This window comes from Primulina huaijiensis, chromosome 1 (assembly GCF_012295235.1).
Source record: "Primulina huaijiensis isolate GDHJ02 chromosome 1, ASM1229523v2, whole genome shotgun sequence".
Lineage (NCBI taxonomy): Eukaryota > Viridiplantae > Streptophyta > Magnoliopsida > Lamiales > Gesneriaceae > Primulina > Primulina huaijiensis.
Genome location: NC_133306.1, coordinates 325,402 through 346,070, shown reverse-complemented (window position 1 = coordinate 346,070; position 20,669 = coordinate 325,402). Strand labels below are relative to the sequence as shown.

Below are 20,669 nucleotides of genomic sequence, written 5' to 3'. Positions count from 1 at the left end.
TATATATATATATATATATTATATATATATATATATATATACATTATACACTGATACACGAACACCAGATAATTTCATACTAACATATTTTCGAAAAAAAAAAATAATTCATCACTAACATCTAACATGTAATTACGTGCTGTACATCATTTCTGCATTTCACGCCTTTGTCGCTTCTTCTTTTGTATTTTCTGATTTTCTAATACATTTCATCGTCTACCGAAAAAGGAGAATCAGAGGAAGAATTCAACTCCACCCCAGATCAAGTAATTACGTTCTTCAAAGTTGTTGATTGTGGGAACTTGAGAATTTTTTACCGAAAGTGAGAACTCATGAGTTTTGTTTTTCCATTTTTTTTGGGGTTTGATTACTTTATTGATTTAGAAATTAGACAAAGATTGGAATCACTTTTTCGTGATATTTGTGGAAAAAGGTGAGGTGAATTACTGTTTAAGATTCTATTCCACTTTACCTTTTTTTTTGTTTAGCTTTATTTTCGTTGGATCAGTTGGATCAGTCAACGCTCTGGTTCTTGTTCCTTGAAACCGGGCATGATAACCATTTTTTTTTTTCGATGGTGTTAAAAAATTTCCAATAAGTTTAATTTTATATTTGCATCAATCTATGTGGTGCTGATTATTTAATTTATAAATTTGTGATATTCAACTGTGCATCTTAAGAATTCAAAGATTGTATTTTTGGTTAGTTTTAGAATCATATCTTAGATGCACAAAAGGCAAAGATGTGGATGGCTTTCATAATTCATTAAGGAGAGGAAATTCTTGTTATTGAGTGGATTCTTCATTGCTTTTGTGGAAGTGATCTGAATATTTTGTTGAACAGTAGTTCTCGAATTATTTTGAAGATGCCTGGGGCAAAAGATCAGCTGGCAATCAAGTTTAGGTTGAATGATGGGTCAGATATTGGACCGAAGAATTTTTCTGTGGCTACAAGTGTCGCTACCTTGAAAGAGAATGTCATAGCTCAATGGCCTAAAGGTTTGATGATTTTTTCAACAAAAAAAAGATTCTTTGTGTGTCCAGTCTTTTCTGCATATGGAGACTTGAATCTGCATCTGTGCTGCGCTTATTATGATTTACAAACATAAGCACACAGTATATAAAGTTTCTTTTAATTGTGGCTGTTAATTCTGCTTTAAGCCCTAAAAAGTTTAGCGTGTTCAATAGATGGGGATTGGGCATGTTCGATCGAAGAACTGGAATGGAATTTTCTCCTGACAAAGAAATCTAGTAGTTAAGTTTTAGTCTGCCTTTGAAAGTGCACGTGCCCTCTTTTTCTGACTCTGTTAGAACTTGGTGCTACTTGGGAGTTGGGCATAGCATAGCGACATGATCAAATTACGTGAATCACCAAATTCTAGGACATGTGATTTTATCATAAGGTGTATCAAATGGTTTCGTTTTCTATTGGAGTCTGTTATAATTAGGATTCCTACTGTTGGTAAGCAACAACAACAGACTTATTTATTAAAGTTGTTCATTTAGAAATGAGTTGAACATGAATGCTATATTGTCAATTTAATGCTTTATTTCTGCAATCCAAACTAGTACATACCCATGATCTTATATACCTTCTAGGCTTGTGAACTTCATCACAGCACATTATACAAAAAAATATTTATAGCGCCCCTTTAATTCTGTCTCAAGTGCTTGTTTAGTCTCATAATTAGGTTGCTCATTGTCTAAACTCAAGTTTCTTCATGTTATGGTGTTATTTCTGCCTTCTGGTAAATAATCAAACATACTTTCCTTAAACAGAGAAACAAAATGGTCCACGTACAGTGAAGGATGTCAAGTTAATTTGTGCAGGAAGAATACTAGAGAACAACAAAACTGTGGGGGAATGCATGAGCCCATTATGTGATATTCCAGGAGGAGCCACCACCATGCATGTTGTTGTTCAACCCCCACCTGAAAGAGGTTTGATTTAAACTCCCTTAATAAACATTTCTGGGAGATAATACCATCTAAAATTTCGTCTTTTCCATGTATATGTATGTGTTGGTTTTTATTGTGTAAGGGTCGATGGTGTTTCTCTTTCTTTCCCTAACTGTTGCGTCAAATGCTCTAGTTTTTACTTTTGAATACTATGTTCATCGGGTACGTATCATTTATGTGCAACAGAGAAGAAAGTACCAAGCGAACCTAAGCACAAATGTTTGTGTGTGATTTTATAAGATGCGAGCAATGTAGCAGCATTCCGATTCTCAACAGGTTTTTAAATTCTAGACTCCCTTTACTCGTCTTTTGGAATAAAAACGAGCTTTTTTTCTTCTTTTTTGACATTTTGCAGATGAAGTTGATGGGATTTGTATAGCCATCCAAAGAGGTCAAACTCTTGTTGACACAAAACAAGTGGTGAAACGAGCACTCATAAAAAAAACATGCTTTCATGAAGGTTCGTCGTTGATGTTACTTCCATTGAGTGTAATGTTTTATAGATACATTTCTCAGATTATTTTGATGTATTTGGCTTTTTAAGCATCGATTAAAGATTTCTTCATGCTTTGGAATGAATTCGATTCATAATCATAGAATGCCCCTGTAGCCTGTTGATTATGGCAGTTGATCTGTTGATTATGACAGTTGATATTCGTTCATGGTGTTTGAATCTTAAAATTTCTAGTTTCTCCTTAACTTACGGCAAATGTCCACGTGTTATATTTTTCGTAACGAAGTAGTTGCTAAAGATTTCCGTTTCACTATTGGAAAGAGTAATTGCTGTTTATTTTCATCAATTTTCAAATTTATTTTTCCGTAGTGTTAAAACCTTTACAGAGTTTCGATTTAAAATTCATACATACGTTAAAATTTGGAGTAGCAGGACTGTGAAACAACGAAACATTATATCCACTTTGAAAAACTACTTACCCAACAAATTTTCAAAGAATATCTTCCAAGTATCATTCTCACAATTTTGAATTGAATTCATTAAAAGCCAACGAAAACGCTGCCATTACAAGAACTTGTTACATTGTACCTTACATTAAGGTTCCCAAAGTATTCATAAATCACAGACAACAATCTTTGCTTGAACCATCACCATGTACACAAACAATGTTTCTTGGCAGCCTTGCGCCAGTGAATCTCAATGAAATAAACAAACATAGATCACTAACATGCATGTTGAAAACAAAATCTTAGATGTCAAACCAGAAGTATTGTCAAATCTAGAATGAAAAACACATAATCTGGTTGTGCAGAGGCAGAATGTCATGTGAAGATCTCCCTCATCAGCCAATCCAAACTGGGATATGCAAAGTATAGAATGAGGAAAGATGGTAGTGCAAAGACAACTGTGATAAGTATGTACAGAGCCAAGATGGCTGCACTAGCAGGAATCGCATAAAAGATTATGAGAAGAAAAATGACGACCAGTGGAAACTTTGCAGTCAAATGAACAAAGAAAATGATGGCCTTTCTGAGGTTGGAATGAAGCCTCTCCACAGCAAGATACCCGTTGAATTGATTGCCATCATGACTAGATTCCAACAGTTCAGAATGATGCATATGTTGCCGCCTTCTATGGTTATTGCCTACATATCTTCTCGTTGCTTCTGCACTTGATGAACAAACTACGTGATGATGCCCACAAATGGTGGAATCGGATTTCACTCTGTCACCATTCATGCTTTCCAGCATCCAAAGAAGAAAGAAGTTTTTACGGGGAAATTTCAGGTTCCCCCTAAAAACCAGGCGAAGTGACAAGAGATTGCACCAGGGGCAAGATATGAAGAGTGGGAGCTGAAGTGGTAAAGTGGGACATTTCACAACAGCCCACTGGAGACCAAGGATGCAGTTCTTGCACAATGTATGTCCACACCACAAAACATAGGGCACATTTTCAACAAGATTAAAGGATTCCCAGCATATAGGGCATTCTAGTCCCTCCTCTCTGCTGGCTGTTGAAGAAACTTCACCATCAGAATAATCCATCGAATCTTGTGTTGGCTTCAATGGGTCAATCTTGACCCCAGAGTTTCCATCTAAACAACCGGAAGCTAAGTTCCAGATCATGCAGCAAAGTAGGGAGGCTGCTAATAGATTAACATTTCCTGTCCACAAGGCAAGGGCTCAAGCTACTAAGAGGTCAAACACAAAAATAAGATTCTCAGACTGAAAATTCATGGAAAAAAACAAAGATAAACATATGCAGATTCTAAGTCAGGTAAACTTAACTGCTATCTATTTCCACCCCGACACATCAAACAAAGTGAAACGAAAGCACCATTTGCATATGTGAATAATTTCATCACTTATTTTGAGCAAATATATCAATCATGATTCTTCAATAACCACAACATTGAATCTGTTTGTTTCCTTAAAAAAAAGTTGATTTCACAAAAGCGATCATACGTAGCATCAAATCGAGGATCGCAGCTCGGGAAAATTAACGGATCTAAAAAAGTAATTTAAAGATGGATTTACCTATAGATTGAAGCGATATCGGCGAAACCGGCGGAGGAGTGAAGAAGGATCTGAGATTGATCACAAAGACACAAACAACAGTGACAAAAATGGCGGGGTCCGGTCCGCTGTGTGGCTGAGCTTAACCAGCAGCAAGTGCCTTTTGACCTCGGATTCCAAATATATTGTCCAATCTCGTCGGCTTCTTTTGAATTTTTATTAATTGATTTCAACTGAATTGTGATAGATGATTTTTTTCGCGAACAAAAAGTAAAATTGAATTCAATTAAATAATTTTAAATTTTTTAAAAAATAAAATTAGAATAGGTTGTCCATTAACATAATAATTTCTAGAAAGTTTTATGGTATGATATTTAATAATACAGATTTTGACGCAGTTTAATTAATATACACAAAAACATATCAACCTTAAAGATATAATCAAAAAATTTCTGAACGAAATATTTCCTCAAAAACCAATTTCGAAACCATATACAATCCGTATGCTTTTTGTATATCGACGGAAAAATGAACTCGCCACTCCGAATTTTGTCCCGAGACTCAAATGTCCGACTGTGAATGCTCGGTCGAACTCGCAAATTTAGAGAAGACGGATTCTGGAGCTGAGGGCAGGAGAAAACGGTAAACCTGTGAAAAAGTTGAAGACGAAGTCTTAGCGAGATCATTTGTCACTATCAACGAGAACCTAATCATTGGCAATGATCACAAGACGAATGCTTTCCGGGGACATGTTGCAAGAGAATTGTCCCGCATTTATGTAATTATCCTATCAATTAACATAGTCGTTGCAAAGTAGCTGTTGGAATGTAGTAAGTGTGGATTTTTTTTTCTATGTTTACTTCTTCATTTCAAATTTATAATAATATTTTAGTTCTAAATAAATTATACTTGTAAAAATAAGATGAAATAATTTAAAAGAATAAATATATTTAAAAATATTATTATTTATTTTAATTAATAATAATTTAAGTTATTGTAAATAAAATTGAAAGTGTATTTATTTAATGTAAAATAAGAATAAAGATAAATGAATAAACAATGTTATTGTTAAAATGAATCTGATAGAATGTATGTTTTAAAATAATATATATGTGATATGTAGAGGCCGTAATTTTGATTTGGTGGTTAGTGTTATAAGTGAAATCAATGTGAATGCCCTTATTGATTTGGCAGAGGGCTTTTCTTTCTTCTNCCCTTATTGATTTGGCAGAGGGCTTTTCTTTCTTCTGATTCTTCTTTTTAATATTAGTTATATTTATAAAATAATTTCCATAGATTTACGATTATTCTAATTAGTTTAATTCACATAAATGATTGTAATCTAATATTAATTTATATTTAGTTATTATAATACGATGGATAACTTGCTTTCAATATAAACCTGATAATCGCATAAATTATAAATTAAATGTATATGAAAACCTCGACAATTTGTCCATACCAAGCATGGAGCTTGCTGGGCCTGCTCTATATATGTTATAATCCAAAGGGAATATTTTGGGCCTAACAAAATGAAACATCATTGGATATCTAGTCTAGGGGAGAAAGCAAGCATTCACAATTGTAGTCTAACAATTGCTTTGTAGAATTCGGTAGATTTTTCTTAAATGTTCTTTGACATGCGTATGTAATATATAGTTTCTACCATGTTTTCGATTGTTCAATCCAAAATGTTTTCAATATAGTTGTTGAAATTAGAAAAACTCGGCCAATAACTTCTCATCTTATCTTGGTTTCACTTTCATCGTCATAATCATCAACCCAATCTAAAACAATGCACCCCTACTTCCACAGCTATCTGGTTGGTAGAGTAAATAAGTGTAATGTCAAATGATCGCAAGCATGCATGTGACGTGATTTGCAGGATAAGTGAAAAAAATTGTATTTGTTAGTTGTTACGTTATGTAAAAAGAAAATAAAAAATTGAATTTTTATTAGAGGTTTCTATATATTCAAGTTGTAAAAGCAGCAGCAGCTCACATGCAAAATACGGTCTATGATGAAACGAATATGAGTGGGTGACAAAATTGTTGGCCCTCATATCTTCTAACAGGGAGATTCTATGAACGTGAGGTTTAACAAAAAAAAAAAAAGACTAATTATTATTTTACTTTTTGGAACATATATGTATGTGAAATAATTTCTTGGTAACAGAAAAAAAATAATATCAAAAATGTAATTTTCTTGCCCACAAGAATACCCATATCTAGGTATATATCTCGATTTCTCAGAGTATTTATTTATAATTTTAGAATATTTAAATAAAAAAAGAGAGGTAATATGATAATTCAAAAAATTGAGCAATATCTTAATTACAGAAATTTGGATATGACTATACGAGAAAGTATTACTGCAGACCAATAAGTTGATATAGTAATAGATTTTGTTTTTTCTTTTGCTTTCTAAAATATGTCCTTTTTCTCTAGTTAATAATATAATTTTGAATATATAAAATCAATAAAGCATATAATATCTGAAATNTATCTTTCATATGTAATGTGCGGCAACGATGTGTATGTTAAACTGTTGATATATGTTAGTATGAATGTGATGGCGATAATATAGGTTAAGTATTAGATTTAATAAAAATATATTTATTTTATCTATTATAATAAGTATTTGCAACGTTTTAGACTCGACGACTGTCTCCACTGTACCAAGACGAGCTTTTCCAGCTTGTCTCAAAATTGCCCCAAGTCAAGCATGCTTAACTTTGGAGTTCTTATTTGATGAGCTCCCGAAAAGAATATTCACTTTCTTGTTATGACTAGCATCTATAAAATATTTTATACACTTCTCAACTGCACAGAATCTCATACGTGAACAGTTTTAAAATCCCTCTCATTCTGGTGTAGCATCGGTTCATTCATGTTCCCTCCGCCTAGAAGCCAACCAGGAGCCACTCATTGTCCGTGAAACCTCATGGCACAGGAGATCACCTCACCCTCTTCGGTCGTAATTAAGAGATAATTTATTAATTAGATACAAAAACTTTTGTTAGAATGATATTTTATTTAGGTCACTCGTGGAAAAATATTATTTTTTATGTCAAAATTATTACTTGATGTTATAGATATGAACATGATTGACTCATCCTATGAATAAATATCCGTGAGACCGTCTCACAAGACACCTGCTATTTATTAGAATACTTGACTTTGTTGTAATAATTTTTGCTTTGCCTACAATCAGTATTCTAAGAAACGACATCTAGGTGATATGCGGTCGTCCACCATTCTAATTTTTAGAAAAAGGACATCTCCGAGCGTTGTTACATAAATCGGCTGCCCAAATGGCTTGAAATCGTCCTAGGCAGATACATATATTTTAAATAATCGGATTCAAAAATAAATAAATAAATTAGCATATTTTCTCATCACATATTTCCCATTTTAAGACAACTTCGCGAAGCAAAATTTTATATCGGATGAAGAGAAGATGTCATGGATTTAGGTTTGAATTTGATACAAAAAAAAAGTGTTGAGTTGAGCGTGCATGAATGAGATTATTATTAGAATTAGTGACTTCCTGAGAAGTTCTAATGCGATAAACTAGTTCTCATACGTCAAATTAGTGACGCTTTGTCGCTTGAGCTGGTTGGCTAAGTTAGCCTTAAAAAAGTGAATTTTAACACAATATTGTCTTTGTTGGGGACATGGTCGGAAGTGAGGAAATGATAAGACTATTATATAAAGGATATAACACAATACCAATAGATAGATACACACATCTTTGGATTCATGGGCCTAACTGCCCGATCTATTAGCATTCAATTAGATGTATTCTACGCTGCCACGAAAATAAAGAAATACAGTTGTTCATTAGCTAACAACTATAGTTTTTGGTCTTGGTAAACGTTTAATCATAACAATTGGAATCAGAGCGAGGTCATGCGTTCAAATCTCTCATGAAGCATATTTCTATACTTTTTTTTGGAGGATGTTGGGTTAAACATGCATGGGCGAAAGTAGTATTGGGAAGAGTGATCTCCTGAGAAGTTTTCTTGTGTCAAGTTGTTGACGTTGCGTCGCTCGATCTGATTGACTAGGTGGACAATGAAAATAATGACATCAGATCTTAATAGATAATATTGTCTCTACTATGGTCAGGGCCGACTGTAATGAAATTGTAAGACTGGTCTCTAAAAATATATATGACAACGCCGACATATAGATATGCACCTCTCCGGACCGATGGACCTAGCAGTTCAACTCATTAACGCCCAAGTATGTACACTATAGGCTATCACGAATATAAAGAAATAAAATTGCGCCTTAACTAACAATTATAATTTTTGGTCTAGTGATAAAAGTTTGATCCTAACATGAAGTGTTGAAAAATATAGAAATGAACAAAAAGAAAAATCAGATACTAGTGCTTTTTAGAACAATGCCNGTAAAAATTTTCTATAAATAGATCTCTCATTTGTGAAGAAAATCACAATTGAGTTGAGAGAAAAATATTATAAAGTGTGTAGTGTGATAATTTTGAGAGTTTGAGATTTTTACTTTTTTACCGTAAATTTTTACTTTTTCACAACAATATATATATATATATATATCCCCTATTTTTTTATTATATTTTGTCCACTATTTTAGACGTACAATGCTGAAATACTAGTATACATGTTACAAAAAAGATACTAGTATAAACAATAAATTTTAAGTATATTTTATACAGTGGATACGTGTGATGGAGGAACAAGCATCCATCAAATTCACGAATATAAAACTTGAACAAAGTATTAAATAGATTACTAAATTAAATTTTTTTTATCATCCTTTAAAATACTAAATTCTACTCTTGTTCATAATATTGTTATAAAAAAATTAATGAAGATAATATAATATTTTTTAAACAATATATTCAAATATAAATCATATTGTACAGTCTCCATTTGATCGCTTGTACCGCCCACGAGAAGAGAAAAAATATTAAGACGCAAATCAACCGTTACTCCCACCTTTTTTTGCCATTTCTCAACAATTTTGTTTTCCATTTTTGTTGTTTAAATATCATCTACTCTCACGTTTTACGGACCAAATTTGTTTCCTTCTCTCCCATGGTTTTCCCTGAGAAGACGTCTTCTCAAATTCCAGACAAACAATTCTCCCTTCCAAGGTTACTGTGCCACCCTTAATTTTCTACTGTTATTCTGCCAAGTTAAGATATATAATGGTGTTCACAATTATATATATATATATATATATCCATTCTGTTCGATGTATACGAGGTTACTTCAGCTACACAACGTTCAATTTGTTTTCTGATATTGTTGAGTTGGAAAATAATAAATGCAGGTAGTTTGGAGTGTCCCGGCGAAAGCCAGTTCAACCGGGAATCAGAGACGGCATGGAGGACAGCCAAATCTCCACCTCCGGTGAATGTTACGCATGCACTCGAGTCAGCATCCCCGTTTTCCATTCCGCAAGCTGGTACAAAGCCGACCAGCCGGAGTGGGAGGCGTCCGCGGGTTCTTCCCTCCTCCCGATAAAAAATCGGCTGGACAGAAAAAACCTCAACACCCACCTCGCCTCGAGCCACCCATTCGTCAGAAGTTTGGACCCACGGAGCAAGGGCGTGCGACGTTGGAACAGGGCGATCTTGTTGGCGCGTAGCATGTCGTTAGCTGTGGACCCGCTCTTCTTTTATGTTTTGTCCATTGGCCGCGGTGGGTCGCCGTGCTTGTACATTGACGGTGGGTTGGTCGCTATTGCCACCGTGCTGCGTGTTTGCCTCGATGCCTTGCATTTATGCCATGTGTGGCTGCAGTTCCGGCTGGCTTTTGTGCCGCAAGAATCCCTGGTTATTGGATGCGGAAAACTCGTTTGGGACACACGTGCAATTGCTGCTCATTACTTGCGATCACTCGATGGATTCTGGTTTGATGTTTTTGTCATTCTACCAGTTCCTCAGGTAGTGTCGCGTTATTTACCCATTTCTCATTGTTATTTTGATTTAATCATACCTGCGGGGTCTTCGATAATGTCAGAATGCAGAGGTTTTTACTTGCAACGATGTTACATGTTATAAAAAAGTTAGGTACACTTGACTTTTAGTTGCAGGGTTGGGAATGATATATGTTGTACTTATGCATATACATATGAAGATTTTTTTTCCCGGAGAATGTTATTTCATAATTAATAATCATGTTGCTTTGCAGGCTGTTTTTTGGTTAGTGATGCCGAGATTGATCACAGAGGAAAGAGCACAGCATATAACAACGATACTCTTGTCGAGTTTCTTGTTCCAATTCCTACCTAAGATATATCACACCTTGTCCTTGATAAGAAGAATGCAGAAGGTAACAGGCTACATCTTCGGCACAATTTGGTGGGGGTTCGGCCTTAATCTCATAGCATACTTCATCGCCTCTCACGTATGTGTAACCAGATCCAAATCCAAGTTCTCGAAGGAATATCGCAATTAGCTAGCTTTGATATTGAATTTGTTTTGTAGTAAATTTGATCTGTTTACTGCAGGTTGTGGGTGGATGTTGGTACATTCTTGCGATACAACGTGTAGCGTCGTGCCTCGGGCAACGATGCAACCCAGAAGTTGTGGGTAGAAAATCATTCTGCTTGGATGTCAATGGATCGTTTAGATACGGAATATACACATGGGCACTTCCTGTTGTCTCTAGCAACTCGGTGTCTGTCAAGATTCTTTATCCCATTAGTTGGGGAATGATGACACTAAGGTACGTGCGCATGTTCTTATATCTGTATCTATAACTTGCCGCCTGGGTGGATTGTGAGACAATAGACATGACTCACTAGACTTGAGAGGGAGAAAATATTGCATTTTTAGAAAAATTATACAAAAAGTTCAAACTTTTTCAATTTAAATGGACTCGCCCTTCGCAGGGTATGTGCGCGGGGGAATCCTTGTCACGAGCTCAAATCACACCCATGAAACCATTCCTATGAGAAACATAGTATCGAGTCAGCAGCTTTTCATTAGCAGAGTGATGTGGGAGTGTTAGATGCGTAGTTCATGGCAATCTTGACGTTCATTTGCTTGTGAATAAATTTTGCAGTACTTTTGGCAACAACTTGGAACCAACAAGTGACTGGAAGGAAGTAATGTTCAGTATAAGCCTTGTCCTTGGTGGTTTGCTGTTATTCACTCTGTTGATTGGAAATATTCAGGTGATTCAAAATCTCAAACTCCACTTATTTTATTAATAACACGAGACGTACATTAAAATAAATAAATCATTCACACTATGTTTGAAAAGGTATTTTTGCACGCTGTCATGGCAAAGAAGAGAAAAATGCAGCTAAGGTGCCGTGACATGGAATGGTGGATGAGACGGAGGCAATTGCCATTGAAACTGAGGCAAAGAGTCAGACGTTATGAACGACAAAGATGGACTATATTGGGTGGTAATGATGGATTAGAATTTATTTCTGATCTACCAGAAGGTCTCAGACGCGACATTAATCGATATCTTTGCCTTGATCTGATAAAAAAGGTATACAGAATATTCTTCGGTCTATTTGAAGTCATCCATTTTCTTGCACTGAGTTTCAGTTATGTTTTTTTTTTGTTTGAGGTACCACTGTTCCACACCTTGGATGATCTGATACTGGACAATATATGTGACCGTGCCAAGCCTCTCGTCTTCTCCAAAGACGAAAAGGTAGATCTTGTGCAACCATCATTTGCTCAATAGGATGTAGACCGACAGTAGTTTCTGTATTTTAAGATAACATTTAAGAAAGCTAACAACTTTCTTTACATATGCTCTGAATTATGACCAGATAATACGCGAGGGTGACCCTGTGCAAAGAATCGTTTTCATTGTGCATGGTCGTGTAAAGAGAAGCCAAAATCTAAGTAGAGGGATTCTGGCCACCAACATCCTTGAGCCAGGTACATTCTTTGGGGACGAGCTTCTCTCTTGGTGCCTGCGTCGCCCTTTTATGGAAAGGCTTCCGCATTCTTCCGCCACATTTACATGCCTCGAATCAACGGAGGCATTTGCCTTAGAAGCCAACCATCTTCGGTACATCACGGATCATTTTCGCTACAAATTTGTGAACGAGAGTGTGAGACGCACAGCAAGATACTATTCGTCGAATTGGAGGACATGGGGCGCTGTTAATATCCAATTAGCTTGGCGACGTTATATGCAGAGGAGTTCACATTGTTCAGTTGGCTATGGCTCCAGGACTGCGGATGGTGATCGCCGCCTGAGGCAATACGCCATATTCTTTATGTCGATTCGACCCCATGATCATCTTGAATAAGAGCAATGCACAAGGCATTCTCATTTCGTTATTAAAATTGCTGCCCCAGTCCTGATATCATGGCCTTACCTTTATCCTTATTTCTTAATGCTGGTGGCGGATCAAATAATTTAGTGGTAAGTTTTGGTTCTTTCATGGTGGTATTAGGAGCTTATTTTGTTAAATTATGATATTAATTTAAATAACATATAAAGCTTATAATTTATTTTAATATATCTAGGTCAGATAAGTAATTAGAGAGGATTTAAAAAATCAGAGATGTCGAACTTTTCTTACACAATAATTTTATAGCAATTAAATAATTCCAACGCTGCTCGGTATTTTCGCTAGTGTATGAGTAATGTTTTAATATAACTCATCGAATACGAGTATCATTCCCACACAGATTGATATATGAAAATTTACTTCAAACATAATTCTTGAATTAATTAAAACGATAAGTGAATTAATTAAAAAAAAAGTTTCGGAACCGATATGACCGAACTGATTCTGGTTCCGGACTTAACGCTGTAACGCATCGGTTTCTGGTCGACTTGCTCGTTATTGAGACATCTTATGAGCTGCTAAATCTGCCTAACGATGCATATGGCTTAAAGAAAGAAAAAACATGAGATGTCAACAATTCATTGACCTCGAGACATACAGATCCAACCAAGCTGAGATCTCGTGTATTATGATTTACTGATTGAATTGCTCGCAACGAATCCGAGAAAATATACACATTAGTAAACTCGTTTTGTAAACAAAAGTTCATTCAGTTCGAATACCTGCCAACTCCACACTTTAAATAAACCATGGAGAATTTATTAAACACGTTCGAACACCAATTACCAAACCTTTTGAATCCTGTATCAGTATTACTATCTCACACTAATTTGACTACGCAAAAGATCAACCCCATCCTTTTTTTTTAATGAAATTACTTCCAGAAGCGTACGGTGTTACATCATTTTAAGTTGTAAATTTGAAGCGTCTGCAATGTTCTTTGAGTCAAACATGTGCCGATGTACTCTAGCATCCCATTTTGGGCAAAAGATGTTCATTAATGGGCAATTTTTTCTTGTAATGCCAGTCAGCAGTGCTTCTCAGAAGCATCTACTCGCCGTCCCGCAGACTTTTATCATCCTGTACTACTATCAAAACTGTGATGAACAATTTGTATGACGTGTTGGCGGAGGTTCTCATGTGTCTACTTAAGAACACTAATACCCGTGAGAATGTTCTTGAGTACATTGCAGAGGTTATCAATAGGAACTCTTCAAGGGCTTGTACTTGTAATGCTCACATGTAACTTTAACAGTTCATTATGTGCAATTTGTTTACAGGTGGATCCTTTATCTTGTGCTAGTTCTGGCATGTTTGTAAATCTCAGTGCTGTGATGCTTCGTCTGTGCGAGCCATTTCTTGATGCCAATTTATCCAAAAGGGACAAAATTGATCCTAAATATGTGTTTTACTGTAACCGCTTGGAGTTGAGGTAATAAATGTATCTTTTATTCTTAGAAATTATTATTGACAATACTGAAGATGTTGTTGCCCCTTTGATAAATTCGTTCCAGAGGATTGACAGCTCTGCATGCATCATCTGAAGAAGTATCTGAGTGGATTAATAATAATGCTGCAAAAGTTGATACTACAACAAATAATAACGATGAACAATATCGGTTGCTCATGAACAAACAAATAATAATGAGGAATTTTGTTTGTTCAGTTTGTTTGTTCACAAGACTATATCTAGGAGTCCTTTCGAATCCTTCTCTCTTCGTGGCAGCTCCTAAATCTGCAACTTCATCCCATTTCCAACCCCCGGCATACAGATTTGACACCGAGCAATATGCAATTCAATAGCAAGAATCCTCGTCCAATATCCATTTTCCCATTTTTTCACCTATTTCCAAGTTCCCGTGAACTCTGCAAGCACCAAGCAAAGCTCCAAGAATCGAACTCTTCTTTTGTGATAATGGCACACATTTAAGAAGATTGTAAGCTTCTTCTAGCTCCCCTGTACGTCCCAGTAAGTCCACAATGCAACCATAATGCTCTTCTGATGGAACTATACCAGATTCCTCAATCATGGTGGTGAAAATATGCAACCCTTCCGCTATTAAACCAGAATGGCTGCAGGCAGAGAGTACTGATTTTATTGTTGTTTCATCGAAATAAACCTTCTCTTTTTTCATTCGTGAAAACAATTTGAGTGCCTTAATACCAATTCCATGCATCTCATATGCAGCTATTATAGTGTTCCATGATGATAAATCGTGCTTAGCCATGTTCTCAAACAATTTGCAGGCCATTTCTAATTTTCCCCATTTACTGTATGTGGTAATCAAGGAATTATTTAATATGACGTCGTTCTCTAGAAATACTAGATACAAATGACCATGTACTTCTCTTACTAATATAACAGATCCAAGCTGGTTCAAAGCCTGTAACAGACTTGTGAACGTGACGTAATCTGGGGGACAGATTTTCTCTTTGCATCAACCGGAATAGAGCTATTTCTGCGTTAGAAAGGCCAAGATTCACATACCCTGCGATGCGATTCTTCGACCACGAAAAGCAAACGTGCTCGAAAACGGGGTTATGCCCTCGATTCGACGAAACAAAGAAAAGGTTGTGTTGTCTCGATCTTTTTGAAACAAGTAATTGTTGTAAAATTCACCTCTAAATTACTGAGAACTTGGCAACAAATATTAACGAAGGATAAACAATCGATCTCAAGCGAACCTTCAAAGAACTAGTCTTTGACAATCCGAGTGAAGAACAATCGACAAACGCCACAAAGTATTAAACTTTGATAAGTTTGATTTGAGAAACACACAAAAGTGTATACAAAGCCAAGCTTTGAAATTGAGAGAAAAACTCACAAAAATATGATTAAAACTCAATGTTCATTGTTTACAAAGTATAAAATATGTTATTATATGGAAAAATACATCAAAATCCGTAACTAGGGTTTGTCCTGCAGTGCGGCGCTGGTCTTTAAGAGCCTAGGCGCTGAAACTACGCAGAGGTAGTGCCTAGGCGTTACAGACTAGCGCCTAGGTGCTTGGTTTCTTCTTCCAAGCACTGCGGCGATTCTTCTTTAGCGCTGTGGCGCTGGTTCGTCCACATTGTTCCACACTTAATAACATTCATATGGGCCTCCAAGCTCATTCCCATGCATTACGACTCCTTTGAGACTTGGAACCTTGCTTGCATGGTCTTCTTGACCGCTTATGAGTCCATGCAATGTTTCCTTGAATCTCCTTTCAACCATTAGCATGCCACGTCCGATCAGATTCATATCACCCTGTCATAATTGATGCAAAGGACACGCCATCTTTCATCTTTATCTTTTCAAAAACGTTTCTAGCTGTTTTTAGTGCACCCCATTTCGCATACTTGTTTATAAACTGATTCGCCACTTCAGTGTTTCCTTCGAATCTGTGCCTGAAAATGTATCCATGAATAGTTTGGCCCTTCCTCTTGTCTTCCTCTGTGTTAGGCGTTGCAGAAAACACAATGACAATGGTTCTCGCATTAGGCCTAACAAATTCAGTGACAATTTCTTGAAATGTCTCCATGGCTCTCAACACAAATCCATTGTCTAGATAACCTGCAATCATCACGTTAAACAAGATACAGTCCTTAACCTTGGTTTTGTAAAATATATTCGTTGCTCCACTTATATGCGTTACATTTTGAGTACATGTCAACTAAAGCTGTGGCACCAACTACATCGAAATGGACTCCTTTTCGTATTATAAAGCAATGGATACTTTTTCCAAAAAGCCAATGCCCCAAACCAGCACAACTCGACAGTCCGTTCACTAAAGCAATTGAATCAAGCCCACAATTCTCACGTACCATTTGGTGAAAGAGATTCAAAGCATCTAATTTTCGTCCCAAACCGAAGACGATCAGTCATCAAAGCATTCCAAGTAGCAACAGACCGTTCGTTTATCATGTCGAAAACCACACCAGCCCTATTCGGATGACAGCATTTTACGTACATATCAACAAGGCTTGTTTTAAAAACTTCATCTAAGCCACTAATTCCTCTTCTAATTGCATAACCATGTATCATTTTTCCTTCATTAACTGAAACTATCCGTGAAGCGCATTGGAGTAGACTCACCAAAGTCACCCTATTAGGCTCAAATCCATCCATCTGCATGTCACGTGCAACTGCGAAAGCTTTAAAAACATAATGATCCCCAAGCTGAGCATATCCTGCTATCATTGAAGTGCAGGCAACATCTCTCATCAGTTATTTCATCAAGCACTTTAGCCGCTTCCCTAATTAGATCACACTTACTATAAAATCCAATCAGTGACGAACCCACAAATCGATCATTACTCCATCCAAATTTTAAAGCATCCGTATGAACATTCCTTCCAAATTCACAACTGCCCAACTCGACGCAACTTTTCAAACCAAAAATAATCGCTGCGTTATGAATTCCAATATTTTCGGCCTCAATGCAACACACAATCTTAAAACATCGCAAAATTCACTAGTACTGGCTCTGAAGTATCCTACAATAATTGAATTCCATTGGGGTATATCGTCATTAACAAATGTGGGTAAAAAGATCGAATTTTGCATAGGGACATAGAGAGTCCTGGAGCCAAGAACTGAGTTCTGTTCAAGACCCCGTACGATCATGCAAGCATGCTGCTTCTTTAACGAATTGGGCTCTAAACAGTCGTCCAAATAAGTTGAAAATTTTGTGGTGCCGGCCAATCAAACAGAGCTTCGACTTTCGGGGTTAAGCTAGAAAAATAGATAGAATGAACTTTTCTTGAGTGGAAAATGTAGGATTTTTCAAATGATTGGGGAATCCCACGAGAGACGGAGTTCATATTTTTGTGCACAATGTCGCGCAATCTGAAAGAAAATCAGCATCTTAGAATAAAATCATACCATTGCAGAGAAAAATAATGAAGGCTTAAATTTTATTTTAAACCAAATGAACAATCAAAATCAGCAATAAAACATCATGAGTCTCATGTGAGACAGTCTCACGGATCTTAATTTGTGAGAAGGGCAACCCTACCCATATTCACAATAAAAAGTAATACTCTTAGCATAAAAATTAATACTTTTTCATGGATGACCCAAATAAGAGATTCGTCTCACAAATACGATCCGTGAGACCGTCTCACACAAGTTTTTGCCAAATATCATAGTAGTATGTTTTCACCCGATGCATCAATTAGAGGCGTAATAGATTATCCACAGGCTAGTAATCTCATTCACTTGGTATATGACAAGTGACCACTTTTTCTCCACTCAACATACATGAACAAGTACAGTTTGTGGCATGAACAACAATCCTAGATTAGACTCGAGATTCATATTAACAACAAGACGTCAATATCTCATCCGGCCCTGGCCCAAAAACGTCGTGGATCAGGACACTTTTCTTCGGCCCATGAGCCCAATAATCTCCTCCCAAAGCCCAATGCTTCCGACACTGGTAAGCCCAACAACACCACAACTACAAGCTGCCACAGTCCAATACCCGGCCCTAATCTCATCCCTCAGCTGCTCCTTATCCCACCCGCAGTATCCATCGAAGAACCTGAACTCCCCGACTTTCACCATATCCCTTTTGACCATTTCAACCGCACATCCCACGCTTTCCTTAGTCCCGTAGTACAGTCCTTTCATCACCTCCTCAAAGACACCACTCTTCTCCACAATCTCCGTCTTCCCTTCTTCCTCGGGACTCACCAGAAACAGCCCTTCTTCCAATGGCCCTCCGAAGAACAATGGCCTGTCCGAAAATGTCCCCGAAACGTCGAACGAAGATGACTTCATTTCTTTGATGGACATGAGTGACGGCCGGTTGAGGATGAGGCCGGTCGGGCCGATGGGGCCGGTGGACAGGAGGAGGATCACGGTTCTTTCGAAGATGTGGACACCGTCTAGCTTCTCGGTCGCGATAAGCAGGCAGCCCTTTTCCGGTTCGGGGATCGTGTGTGCCCATTTGGATCCAAATGGGATAGGCGGAGGCGGGCTGGCGGGAGCTGTTTGATTGGCGGATTGATGTTCAGGCCGTATGGACTGTGATTCGTTGGCGACGAGTTTTGCTCGGAAAGCGCGCCAGTCGGAGCTGACAAAAGGATTTTCTTCATCTTGAGGCGATGCTGCTGTTGAACCTGATTGTGATTGGCAACCTGTGAACATCACCAGTTTAGAGGGCGATAAATTCAATAATACGAAAACCTTTCAAGAAAACAATACCCATTAGGATAGAAACACGTACATGATACAGATAAATTAGGAGCCGTAAGTGTTTTAGACTGATACTGATTCAGCCTTTTCCTTTTGTAAGTGGGGATCCTAGCCCTTACTGAAGGAAGAACTTCAGTTGTTTTTGTGAAGGAATTGGAGGAGAAAAAGCAAGCTTCCATGGTGACACACACAGCTTCCCACAGAAAAGTTCAGTATAAAATACATAAAAATAATATAAAATATAGCGATATGGATAAGAGAATGTATATTGCGCTTTTTTACGTGTGACATGACGTCAAATACAGACCACAAAATGCTCGCATCATATCCCATCCTGTCCAAGTAAGCTGCTTCAGCGTGGAACTCTACGCACCACAATTTCATTTTTTGTACACTAACTTAACTTGTAGTTTTTGTCGGGTTGAGTTGAGGTTAGTTCTTTTGCGATGTTTGGCTTCCTTCTTCAGAACGGGCCTGTTATGTTGAAATGAACAGCAGTGCTCTCAAATTTTTGGCCCATAAAAGCCACATTGGAGATTAATATTTATGCAGATTTTAATAAGATGCATGAAAGATTCATAGCAAATTGATAAATCTTAACTATTCATGTTATTCAAAAAGAACTTCATCCGATGTGATGGATTCTTAATTGCTGTCTGAAACTCTTGTAAATTCTTTTTTAGAAATTTTTTTTTACTAGCAAGTAACACGTGCGTTGCACGTGGTGAATAAACGGCGTAACGAGTAAGTGAACATAAAACACTTATATTGAATGAAATCGAAAGAACCACTTTCTATTGAAAATTCATAATATAAAAAAGCATTATCAAATTTTTTTCTTATTTAATTTTCAGTTTTTGGGTCATATCTGTGTGACTGTTTTGTCTAAGTTTCCTCATCATTTTACGGAAATCATCTATTTTTTCATTATCTTGAATTTTTATGTTTCTCCTTTGAAACATGATTAATTTTGTTTCTTTTTATGTGGTTTTATCATTTTTTTAGTGTTTGTTGTCTTCTTATCTTCAAATTGTACTTGTTTTGCCCTTTCTTTTTCGTTCGTTCTTTTCTTATCTTCATTTTGCATTTCATTGATGTTTCAGTTCTTTGTTTTCTTATCAGTATTTCTCGAGTTGTGGTTTCTCAAATCCATCTACAATTATTGTTGTTATTCCATTTTTAGTCGAGACAGACTTGTCTAATTTGAAAAGAAAATTGTGATCTTATTTTCNAATTCATTAATATATAGGTAATAGAAATAAATAGATTATATATTCTTGAATTAATATTAATAATTAATTAATTCTATTAATTAATGAAGCACTTAAAAGTCAATATATTCTTCACAATTCTAAAAATATTGACTTTTTTTTATCTAGATGTAATAATAATAATAATAATAATAATAATAATATAGGTAATACATAATTAAAATTCATTAATATATAGGTAATAGAAATAAATAGATTATATATTCTTGAATTAATATTAATAATTAATTAATTCTATTAATTAATGAAGCACTTAAAAGTCAATATATTCTTCACAATTCTAAAAATATTGACTTTTTTTTATCTAGATGTAATAATAATAATAATAATAATAATAATAATATAGGTAATAGATAATTAAAATTCATTAATATATAGGTAATAGAAATAAATAGATTATATATTCTTGAATTAATATTAATAATTAATTAATTCTATTAATTAATGAAGGGCTTAAAAGTCAATT

General features: G+C 36.1%; 5 protein-coding genes across 10 annotated transcripts; 2 read left to right on the top strand and 3 right to left on the bottom strand.

The window, feature by feature from the left end:
• Window positions 1–95: 95 nt before the first annotated feature.
• On the top strand, window positions 96–2,639 carry LOC140973539 (membrane-anchored ubiquitin-fold protein 2-like). Of its 5 annotated transcripts, none has more exons than XM_073436428.1 (4): window positions 96–266; window positions 866–998; window positions 1,779–1,940; window positions 2,314–2,639. In XM_073436428.1, exons 2-4 carry the CDS (start codon window positions 866–868, stop codon window positions 2,499–2,501), a joined length of 483 nt encoding a protein of 160 aa, XP_073292529.1. In that variant the 5' UTR covers window positions 96–266; the 3' UTR covers window positions 2,502–2,639. The 5 variants fall into 5 exon arrangements, with proteins under 5 accessions (XP_073292529.1, XP_073292539.1, XP_073292548.1 ...); XM_073436438.1 differs by having other exon boundaries at window positions 97–266; window positions 844–998; XM_073436447.1 differs by having other exon boundaries at window positions 103–266; window positions 847–998.
• A 271-nt stretch (window positions 2,640–2,910) lies between these two features.
• Window positions 2,911–4,037, bottom strand: LOC140973531 (uncharacterized). The gene has a single exon (XM_073436416.1). It carries the CDS (start codon window positions 4,035–4,037, stop codon window positions 3,234–3,236), a length of 804 nt encoding a protein of 267 aa, XP_073292517.1. The 3' UTR covers window positions 2,911–3,233.
• A 5,404-nt stretch (window positions 4,038–9,441) lies between these two features.
• LOC140976816 (cyclic nucleotide-gated ion channel 2-like) lies at window positions 9,442–12,994 on the top strand. Its single transcript, XM_073441196.1, has 8 exons — window positions 9,442–9,569; window positions 9,749–10,364; window positions 10,612–10,827; window positions 10,931–11,148; window positions 11,488–11,599; window positions 11,689–11,925; window positions 12,007–12,093; window positions 12,215–12,994. The coding sequence occupies exons 2-8, from the start codon at window positions 9,801–9,803 to the stop codon at window positions 12,701–12,703; spliced, it is 1,923 nt and encodes a 640-aa protein (XP_073297297.1). The 5' UTR covers window positions 9,442–9,569; window positions 9,749–9,800; the 3' UTR covers window positions 12,704–12,994.
• Window positions 12,995–14,544: 1,550 nt separating this feature from the next.
• On the bottom strand, window positions 14,545–15,000 carry LOC140981245 (pentatricopeptide repeat-containing protein At4g02750-like). The gene has a single exon (XM_073447966.1). It carries the CDS (start codon window positions 14,998–15,000, stop codon window positions 14,545–14,547), a length of 456 nt encoding a protein of 151 aa, XP_073304067.1.
• A 2,884-nt stretch (window positions 15,001–17,884) lies between these two features.
• Window positions 17,885–19,182, bottom strand: LOC140973520 (uncharacterized). Of its 2 annotated transcripts, none has more exons than XM_073436409.1 (2): window positions 18,964–19,182; window positions 17,885–18,856 (listed from the first exon to the last, which is right to left on the bottom strand). In XM_073436409.1, exons 1-2 carry the CDS (start codon window positions 19,109–19,111, stop codon window positions 18,105–18,107), a joined length of 900 nt encoding a protein of 299 aa, XP_073292510.1. In that variant the 5' UTR covers window positions 19,112–19,182; the 3' UTR covers window positions 17,885–18,104. The 2 variants fall into 2 exon arrangements, with proteins under 2 accessions (XP_073292510.1, XP_073292503.1); XM_073436402.1 differs by having other exon boundaries at window positions 17,885–18,874; window positions 18,964–19,177.
• Window positions 19,183–20,669: the final 1,487 nt, after the last annotated feature.